The sequence below is a fragment of the Corapipo altera genome, unplaced genomic scaffold, assembly GCF_003945725.1.
Source record: "Corapipo altera isolate COAL_440 unplaced genomic scaffold, ASM394572v1 62, whole genome shotgun sequence".
Classification (NCBI taxonomy): domain Eukaryota; kingdom Metazoa; phylum Chordata; class Aves; order Passeriformes; family Pipridae; genus Corapipo; species Corapipo altera.
The window spans coordinates 7,682,811-7,693,713 of record NW_020884894.1 but is presented as its reverse complement, the minus strand read 5'-3'; the positions used below and the strand labels follow the sequence as shown (position 1 = coordinate 7,693,713).

Sequence of the window (10,903 nt, the reverse complement as noted above, 5' to 3'; positions counted from 1 at the left end):
TGTTGCACCACCAGGAACTTCCCCAGTGCACTGTCTCTCAGGACATGCAATCGTAGTGACATCTCCTGGTTGTTGGTGGTTCACTAGAACATACTTTACCCCTCAACTATCCAGCACAGCCATGCAGAAATTCACTCTCCATTCAAGAAATGTGCTCAGAGAGAGAGAGGAATCATTTTCCTACTAATAAGCAAGAAAGAATAATGGGATATATTCCAAGTTTTTCTTGTGACGACCAACAATAAATCATTTCTTAGCTCAGGTCACATCTTGCATGGGAAGAAAAATGTCTTGCCATCATTAACTTCTTTTCAGCTAGCAATAATATATGATCAGGTTTTAAGTAACTGAACCAGTAGCATTTAATTAGCTCCGAAAAACTATCTCAGATCATGAATCACAGCCTTTCCACCTACATGAGGTCCCCTTACTAGGTTAAAAGTATATTTCTCTTGCCATGTGTGATCCATCTTGAATATCTAATGAGGTGCTCCTGATATATAGATTATAGTTCATATATCACATGCAAAATACAGCAGGACACAGTGTCTCCTTCCTTAAATAATTGAGTTTCGTGTCTTGCTTCACTGAGCTGCTAAAAAAAGAAGAAAAAAAAAAAAGCCTCTTGTGTCCATGACAGGCCACTCCTCACTTCAGTTTAACCCATTCCTCTTTCTCCAGAGAGTCAGCATTAAGGCTGAGTAACTCAAGACATCCTGAGCAAATGCAGTAATAGCAATATTTTATGTTGAAAGGCATTTCACAGAGAACTGCTGTGATTTTAGGCAAGACCACACTGACATTTTTCAGAGCACTGACTGACCAAAGGACATGATGCTTCCTCCTACTATTACTTCAGATGGCTTCATCACATGCTGAACAAATCAGTGCACTCAACTAGTATTTGGGACATCTGTGGCCAGCACAAAACAAGATCACTTCTTATATCAGACTGTATTAAGCATTTTTTTTTTACATTAAATAAGCTACACCACAATCATAAAGCACAAAAAATCACAGTTTTTATTCAGCTTTCAAGCATGTTTCTGAAGCCGTTATTATGCTTTTATGACAAGACTTGGATAATTATAAGACTGGATTTTTTTGCTGAGAAAGAGGCAAGATGAGCAAACTTCTTTTGGAAGACAGAAACTAAGACTCACAATCTGCTCAAATGTCAAGTTGTAAACGTTGCCCAATATTTGGCTTGCTCTATAAAAAAAAAGTTGCACTACAAAATCCTCTGTTTTTAAATAAACTTTATAAAAAATAAAATTCAGTAAAGTGGATTTTATCTCTCTGTTCTTCTCCCATCTTATTTTTAGCACAGTAAAAAAAAAAATAAAAAAAAAATCACAAGACAAACATGTTTCAGCTGACTTTTTTTCAATTTGAAGACAGCAAAAGTTTTCATTTTCATAATAAAGAAAGCAGGGGAAGCTGAGCTGCCTTACTGAATTGGACACAGCTCATCTTTGCTCTGAATACTTCTTTCAGATGTTATCCTAAATTGTAAAAAACATGGCTCTCCATTGCATGTGACACTTGATCTAGTTACGCACAACATTTGAAGAGACTGGTGGGATTAGTGCCCCACATGTTAAAAGCTGCTGAGGGAGGAAAGGATGTATGACATCCATCATAGACACATCCACTTTGAAAAATGTCTGTTGTGGATGGCTGAAATTTCAGTGAGAACAGAACAGATTTACAAATCCACCCTTTACATTAAATAACAAAATCTCCAAACAGTCTCCAGTTCGTGATACTCTGGTAGGCATTAGGTAACATTTCTATTTGCTCCACTTGTGCAGTCGACATTAATCCTGAGGTTTTAAGAACATTTTCTTAGCTTTTTTCCTAGGTATTATGTTACTATTCCTATCTTCATCAACTTCCTCATCTTCATCATCATCCTTGAGTACACGTTGGTCTCTCTTTCTCAAAAATTTCTTCCCTATTGTTCCCACTAATGTTTCGTATCTGTAAAGAGAATAAAAAATTTTACACCTTTTATTAAAATCAGAAAAAAAATTCAGTGGAGCAAATCAGAAATCTAATCAACAATTTAAGTGGTGTAAAAAACCTGGTCATTAGAAGCCTGAGAAGCACAAGTATTACATGATGGCTTATTAGATTATTCAGTCTGACAATCTGAATTGTTAGCAATTGGTAACAAGGAGGAAAGTAGCATAGAATACCTGGATATCAAAGAGCAGAAGTTATTTTATCCCCAAAAGTGATGGAGATTCCACTGAAAATAAATTGGCATTCCTGGAAAATCAGTTTTGTACAGTCTGTTTTGGTTTTTTTTTGTTTTATTTTGTTTGTTAGTTTCTTGGGTTTTATTTCTCCACAAATAATACAGTTACATATCACATTCTTAGCTAGTGTTCATTATGTCATAAAATATAACTTACCTTCTGGCCATTTCTTCATCTGACACATCAGCTTCCATTTTATCATCCACTTCAATTTCTTCTTCCTTGCACTTGGAGTTCATTTGGATCATTAACTTCTGAAAATGAAGTAAGAAACAGCTTAAATATGTAACCATGTCACAATGGCAACTGTGCTGAAATTCACAGGTAGGAGAAGCATGCAAAAGGTAAGAATCAAATTGTGGTACTCAAACATCCTAAGGGGCACTCCAAACATCTTCAGGAGACCAGAGAATTAGACCATAATTAATTTTGCATTGTGAAGTTACCACATAGTCCTTGAAATAGTTTTGTTAAGAGAGAAGAATATCTGCAAGGATTCACAGTTAAAGCCAGGAAGCAATCAGATGCTGAGTCACAGGGACAGCAAATTTAAAATAACTAAAAGAATCCCCTAGTAAATCATCTTGCATAGCCTTCTGCAAACCTCTTAGTCTTTACACCTTCATCCTCTTGCTTCAGTTCAGGGGTAACCTTTTTATTACTGTCCCTGTGTAGTTCTATCAGCGTGAATCATGCCAGAAAGAAATTAAAGACTCTCTTTCCCAGCACTTTTACCTTGGAACTCTAAGACCTCACAGAAGTAAGCGTTGAATAAATAGGGCTGAATGTTTGTAGGTTAGACTCTGCATTAAATGTCAGGAGGAAAAGTGAGCTTTTGTTTTGGTGAGCAGCATGTGGGATGGTTTCCTCACTTCAGGGAGAGAAAATCTGCAGGAGTCATGCAATTACTGACTACCAGCACAGGGAGATAAAAAGCTTCTATTTACCAGATGCTGCATTGATCCAACATTTTGGATTGAATCATGGAGTTCCTGCACATGAGAGGATTTATGGAAGGTGCTGCAAAGGCCAAAGAGGATGCAGTGTGAACACTCAAATCCCCACCCCCAAGGGCTTTTCAATCCTAATGCGAGACCACCTCAAACCAGGACATTTAAACAGTACCTCGATTTCTGGATTGAATCCTTTGAAGGACATTCTGCCATAAACTAGATCCTCACACCGCACAAAGCTTCTCTCTTCAATTATACAGCTCCTGCACAAAACCCCAAACCCAGCGTTTTGTCAAATGGTGCACTTTAAAATAATCAAATTAAACAAATGCAAAAAGGATTTGCTGCCTTCCCCCTCCCCCCCCCAAATAAACAAAACCACAGTGTATTTTATACCATCAACCACTTTCCAAAGCTTAATTGCTCTGATAAATCTGTCAGTACAAGGAGCTTGGAGTGTAAAGGAATACTTTTTGCCAGCAAGACTGTGCCAGTTCCACATGCAAAATTAACTCTCCTGACAAAAAGCACTCTTTGCTGATATGATTCCACCTACATTAATACTTTTGCCAGAATAAAAATACCACATAAATATCACTCTCCAGGTGGCATTACTATACTAGCAAAAGCTTCTAATTAATTTTTCATTGTGCTGTTAGACCTGGCATTAGTTTGAGTCTGCCAGGACATAAAGCACTGTGTCATTCTCTGTTCAGCAGGGACAGACTTCCCCCTTCTCTCTCCTTTTTTTCCTCCTCTAATGAGCATGGAGTGAGAAAAGAAACATGACCCTGAGGTGTTCACAATACACGTGTTAGATAAAAGTATTTCCATTAATTGTTCCTTCCTTCTTTTCCTCACACACGTATGTACCTGTTCCCTCATCCTCTTCATCTCCCATGTGAAACAAACTCTCAGGACCATAGGAAGTTAGGCTGAAGAGATTAAACTCATTCTCCTACCTCAAGGCAGTATCAGTTAAACATGTACCATGAGCAGCAGAGGTCCACCTAACCTGTCCTCAAAAGACTTCCAATGAGGAAGAATCCAGTGTCTCCTCAGGCAATCTATTCCAGAGCTTCAATAGCCTTATTGTTACAAAAATTCTCCCAATGTCCAGCTTCAACCTGCCTTGCTGCAACTGAAGCTCAAATACCTTTTTGTCATATCCACCAAGAGCAATGGAAAAGAGTTTATCAATGACCTTATTCAACTACAGTTAATTCCTTGGGTCCCAGCTTTTTCAAAATTATGTATGTTCTCCCTCAATGGAATTTTTTTACACTTGTGAAAGAATGAAACCCAAGCAGTTTTAAAAGTGGTTTTCCTGCTATTTGAAGCACGTTTCTAAAGAGCAGGACATTTTCTTCCTTGTTAGCTAAGCCTTCCTTTCTTTTTGCCATTATCTCTCCTATTTCAAAAACAGGATTTGAAGTGAGCTGGACACAAGAAGACAGAACTGTCCTGAATGAACTTAACCGTGTGACTGGAGCTGAATTTACAAACACAAAGTTTCAAACTTCTTTTTTTCAAATGAAGGGAAAAAGCAGCAGTGAATGAATAGGTCTCTGACTGAAAGAAACTAATTATATGCATCTAGAACAATGTGTGAGTGAAAGAAAACAACACACACAAGAATTGAAAGTAGGTCAAACTGCACCAGGCAACCTTGAGAACAGCCCTGAAAGTAAGTAATAAAGTTGTAATGCCAGTCTCTTACTATTTTGGCTTCTGTTAACTGTTCAATAGCAATATTTATTTTATAGAAAAAATACAAATATACTATTTCCATTTCAAAACAATCCAGTGATGATAAGAAGTACAAAAGGTTACAGCTTACTCTTTTTCCTTTAGGTCTGGTACATCAAGATACCAGTGTTCATCGCTAATTATCTTCTTTTCTTCCTCTTCTAGTTGTTTTTTAGTTTGTGAATCCAAACCCCTTTGCATGAACTACAAAAAAAGACACATAAACACACAGCGTCAGTTTTTTTCATCATGAGTATGTTCTGAACATGCAATAATTACATGATGGCAATTATCCATTACATAACATTTAGCAGTTGATAAAAAGTAAATTCTCTTTTTATTTTTCTCTGAGTTTGGTCTAAGTCTGGGCAAACAGGCCATGGAAAATTAAACAGCTGTTGATCACAGCAAGTCAACAGGGAGTCACATCTGTACTTACACATAAAGAAACACCTTTCCTGGTTAGTTTTGATGGATTTGAGTTGTCACAACTCTGTAACTTTGCTAAGGTTTTTCTAATGTTTCAACAAAGGCCAAAGAGAACATAATGGTGTTGAAGTTATTGCTGCACATCAGAAGCCAACTCCACCCACACAACTCAAGAGCTAGAGGTAGGTCATATCAGGCTGTCCTTTTTTTGAAACACCTGTACTTTCAACTATCCTCTTCTTTTCTCAGATTTAATTTAATGAACTGGATTGTATTTGTAGCTCTGAAGGTGCAAACCTGCCTTTGGAAGTGGAAAAAAAGTAAGTGAGACTTTGAAACCAGACTATGAAAAAAGTTTTCTGCGTCCAGCTGTGCTAAAGGAAGGTGTTACCAGCTCTTCACTTCTCACTGATGACCCACCAAAGCACCAGTTGAGTGGTGTGTATATAAGCACCTGTGAACCAACTGCAGGAACACTCTGCCAAAATAGCTGAGACCAATAATTAAGTTTAGGGCAAGACTGCTACTTTTGCCAAATACAAGGACATTGCTGTCAATCCCTTCCTCGGTGATAACCCCTGTCAGAGGATGGGAACAGACAGGGAGGGACAGTAACCTCTCAACAGCTGGGAGTAGAAGACATCTGTCACAGCCTTTGAAAAACTGCTGAGAGCACAGAACTACACACCTGAGGTCTGTGAAACATCACTGTAATTTCCATTTGTCTCAAGCCAGGTGCCTGAACTGAGTGACAATTAAGTCTCAACAATGTCAAAGAAACAAGCTGGAAAAAACAGAACTCTTCATAATGTTACAGAAACAATCCCTGTATTCCCACACCCCTTGAAGCTGGGACCTCCTTTAGGATCTACAGAAAATGTCTGAGTAGCTGTACCTGTCACAGGTCTACATTTATAGGAATGTAATTCTCAGATAGAGTACAGTTTACAGGCAGTCCTATAAAAACTGTTTTGTGGCTATCAAAGCATACCTGTATGTGCACCACTGCAGAGGAATCTTATATCAATTAATTTTACCCCTCTCATTTAGAGCTGCATCATTGTTATGTTCAGATAAGCCTGCAGGCTAACAGGTAACATGTCAGTGGGAACACTACACTTGAACATAGTTTAGGTCTCAGCTAAAATGGGCTTGGTTGGGGATAAAGACCCAGAATGCATCAAAAAACACTTTCCTCCCACAAAACCTTGCACTGCTGAGTTTATTTAAAATATATAGGTAATACAGATGTGTAATATATGTATTATATATACCCCACACATCTTTTCAGTCCTTACAAAATGCCCAAGCTAACCAAACCAAACCAAGTAAAAGCCAGTAGACAGTGTCTCATTTTGCATTCATATTTCTATTTGCATTCACTGTGCAAGATCTTTAATGCAAGAAAAATTGACTTTTGCTTTCTGAGTCGATTCAGAATATGTCAAAGCTTTCCAATTAAAATTACAGTATCTTCTTGAGGAAAATAAGTGAATCTATCATGTGGAAAACCACATTGCTCAAGGAAATTGGTTAGCCAGTCAGAAATCTCAACAGGAGAAATTCTGCTACAAGCACTCAATTAAATAATCATTTCACATTACATTTTAAAGATTATGTTCCTAAAGATTACTACAGGAATAACTAGATAAAAAATATGTAGTCACATTTATCTAAAAAGTAAACACACAGAAATGAATTAAATATATACTCATTGTGCTAGACACAAAGTCAGTAACTGAGTGGTTGGTTGGATTAGTTTCCCTAAGCAACAGGACCTGGATCAAATGGTGTAAGATGTAAAAGTGGGAGCCATCCTTATGTGGTGGGTACCTGTGGCCCAATACTTAGTGCAAATGGTCCTTCCAACACTACCACTGACCACATGTCACCTCTGGGTGCCACTTCACCCATAATAGCAGTACCTGCAGAGGCAGCTGCTAAAGGCTTGATTAAAATGTTTGTAAACAAGAAGATCCGCATAAGGAAAGTGCTAAATGCAAGGTCTGTCTATGACCTTTTCAAAACCTACTCATCTCTTCAAAGCTGGTTACTCCTGCCCAGACTGTAAACCTGCAAATGTCACAGGCTGGTTCTTCATGGCCTTCTGTGGAAGAAAGTGTAAAAACTGGCTTTTGAAATCTCCAGGGGGTTAATAAACTGGCAAGCAACAGGAGTAAAAATTTTAAAGAGTATTATATAAAAATAAGAAAAAATAATGATGCTGCAATCCAGGTTATAAGAGTCTGAGTGTCACACTATTGGCTAACTCAACTCAACATCTACTCTCTTCTGAGAGGAGGCAAGATGTGTTCCATCCCATCTGCGTACAAGTTTTCATCTTTCATGAGTGGCAGCATCTATTAATTGGGGCAAATATTCCATCATTTTACTGCAACAGAGTACACTTTATGTTAAAGATTGAACTGATGTCAGCCAAACTCTTTTCAGCTAGAATGTGAAATATAGCCCCATAGATATGTGGGGGGGGGGAAAAAATGGTTAAATAAAACACCACAAAAAACACCACTACAAGCAAAAAGCCACAAAGGCCCCATCATATTCAGTTTTAAAAATTGAATGGATATTAACAAAAAAAAAATAATAATGGGAACTCCAATTTTACTGGTTGTTTTCCAGCAATAAAGAACTATCAATCACAGGAGAATGTACTCTACTGAATTAGGAATTGTACTACATCGTGTGAAGCAGAATCCATTAGCCAGCAAGCAGAGACTAATTTCACATTGGTGACATGAGATTCACAATTCCAAGAGTAACAGGCACGCCAGGATGTTACCAAGCTCCCTGACATTTATAAACCGGGAAGGGAGGTTAATGCTGCCTTTCAGGCTGGGGATTTCATTAGCCAGCTATGTAAACAGTGAGAAAAATTGATACAATAAAAATAAAAAAGAAACTTCCCCCGCCCTATATTAAAGGCCCCACCCCCAAGTAAAGCAAGCAGCATTAACATTTTAATTTCCACGTGGTGGTGGGGCAAGTCTTATAATTTATATTCACAAAAAGCAACCCAGAGGAGCCAGATGGAAGAAAAGCTCCCTCGAAAGGGGCACTGCAGTTGGCTCCTGAAGAGGCACTTTCGCTGGAATCACGAAGCTGCTCTGCTGGACCGAACCCTGCAGTTTATAACCCCCTGAGAGCGTTTAAAGCAGCGAGTTCTTGCTGGGGAAGCTGGAGAGGAGCAGCCCAGAATCCTGGGGAGGAGGAGGGGGGGGGCAGGCCCGGTCACCATCGATAAACTGGATTTCAAACGTGGAGGCACCGATGGCCGCCTGGCACAGCGGGACCGCGGGCTGGGCATGACAAATGCTCCAAACCAGGGCACTTCGCCCGGGGGACACCCACACCCTCCCCGGGGCCGCCGCCGACCACCAGCTGCCGGCATGGCCCCCATCCTGCCGCTTCCAGCCTCCCCTCACCCCCGCGCGGGGCTCAGGCACCCCCTGCCCCTGCTTCCCCCCTCAACCCCGTGCGGGGCTCAGGCACCCCCTGCCCCTGCTTCCCCCCTCACCTTCATGCGCAGCAGGTTCTTGGACAGCTTGGATTTCACCTCGGCGGCCATGGCGGCCCGCAGGCCGCGGCGGATCCCCGCGCTCGCGTAGCGCCCAGGCCGCGGCAGGGGCGGGGGGACCGGGGAGGCTCCACCTCCGGCCGGGGAGCGGGGCCTGCCCACGGCACGGGGGAGGCACAAACAGCCGTAAAAGTAACAACTTTGCGGCTGTGTGGGGTGAGGGACGCCCGGGGGTGTGAGCGGGACGTAAATCCGCCCCGGTGTGAATTGGTATATTAGGAGGAAAAACCCGACATGTCTTATCAACGCTTGTGGTGCTGCAAGTTTATGGCTTCACCCGTGATTTTCTGATACTTCAAAGAGAAGGAAAAAGTATATAAGATCAGTCTTGCATTGGCGTTTGGAGACTGCTCGTCTTCTTTAGCTTCCATTTTTTTGCAATCAGCACCGGCTTTGACTTGCAATAAAATCCCACCAATCACAAAGTGGTCAAATGTGATTAAAACTGGAAAGCACATAAATTCAAAGATATTATAAATCGCCTCAAAGCTTTGTTAGCCCTGAATCATGATCTGTGAATTCACTGTCTTTGGGCTGCCAGGCTGGGCCCTGGGAGCCGAGGAGGAAATCCTGATAGGAAATTGCTGGCTGACTCCCAGTCACAAGCAGGGTACCACAATTTGTCTACATACACTCATAAATCAGATTTCTGACGCCTGTTTTGACATTTGGCACATAAACTGGGTGATAAAGCTATAAGAGTGAGGGTTCAGTGTTCAAAACTTTAATGAACTGGTGTGCTCCAAAAGACAATCTAGGGAGAAAAGTTCCTGTATTTGCAAGGTGTAAGTCAAAAGCTTGAAGAACTCTGTCAAGATTTATGTTCTAATAGAGTCCACAGAAAGGTATAATGAAGGGCAAAACCTGATTGCAGAGGGAAAGGAGGAAGAATTATCCCCATGCAGACATCCTTATTATACAGTTAAGCTTGGTGGGTTAAAATGACCAGAAATGTGAATGAAACATTGAGCAACAAATGCTTCAAGGCAAAGTCATAACACTGCAAGAAAATATTTAATTTTCATATAGGGAAGGCATCTTCATTCCCAGGCTCTGTAAATGAGTTGAAGCTGCTCTGAAATTCAAGGCCCCAGTAAGAAAGTGTCTTTGTGTCTGTGAGAACTATCCTGTTTAGCTCCTTCTCTGTTCCCTTTCTCATTAACAGCTATCAACCCTTCCCAACAAAAGAAGGCTGGGAAGAAATTTGCCGTTTTCTGAATACAAATGTTCATCAGAGAATGAGTATGTTTGAATCTTAGTGAACAAACCAATAGGGGAAAGCTGTTAATTATTATAATGGCACAGTACAGTCATAATCTGTCCATTTTTGGTATTATTTTCTAATTTCCATGCATTCTAATAATGTATTTGCTTTTTGTTGATCATTGCAAATCAGAGACCTGTTTCTAATTGCACAGCCTTCAATGTCACTCAGGGCTTCTCTGAGCAGTTTCACTTCATTGACAGTCCAGGAACGTACTTTGAATGATTCCTTCTAAATACATTACTGCAGACTTCTCAGCACTTCTGCAGCCACTGAGCTACGGCGTTGCCTGGCTTTGCTTGGTGCCCTTTGTAAAGGCTGTTCCCGTCCCTTCTTCCTGCCCACAGAACATCCCAGCTCAAACAATTCCTCCACAGGCACTGCCTACAGCCCGTTTGGGATGAGGCCATAGCACATATCAGCTGCCTGATGTCTTTGTTGGGAAGGAGCATCATACCAGCAGCTCTCTGGGAGCTGAGTGTAATAATTTATGGCACCATGCAGTGTCTTAACTGAGAGGGGAGAGTGCAAGGGGTTTTCAGCCCATCTAACTGTGAGAGTTATTCCTGGTGCTCCCTGGTGAGTGAGAACTCAAAATCCACAGCCTGAGCCCCCTTGCACCCCATGTCTTGATGCCTCACCACGGGTT

General features: G+C 40.7%; 1 protein-coding gene across 1 annotated transcript; it reads right to left on the bottom strand.

Moving 5' to 3' along the window:
• Nucleotides 1–1,002: 1,002 nt before the first annotated feature.
• MPHOSPH6 (M-phase phosphoprotein 6) lies at nucleotides 1,003–9,039 on the bottom strand. The gene is made up of 5 exons (XM_027646507.1): nucleotides 8,931–9,039; nucleotides 5,058–5,170; nucleotides 3,390–3,480; nucleotides 2,421–2,518; nucleotides 1,003–1,983 (listed from the first exon to the last, which is right to left on the bottom strand). The coding sequence occupies exons 1-5, from the start codon at nucleotides 8,979–8,981 to the stop codon at nucleotides 1,821–1,823; spliced, it is 516 nt and encodes a 171-aa protein (XP_027502308.1). The 5' UTR covers nucleotides 8,982–9,039; the 3' UTR covers nucleotides 1,003–1,820.
• Nucleotides 9,040–10,903: the final 1,864 nt, after the last annotated feature.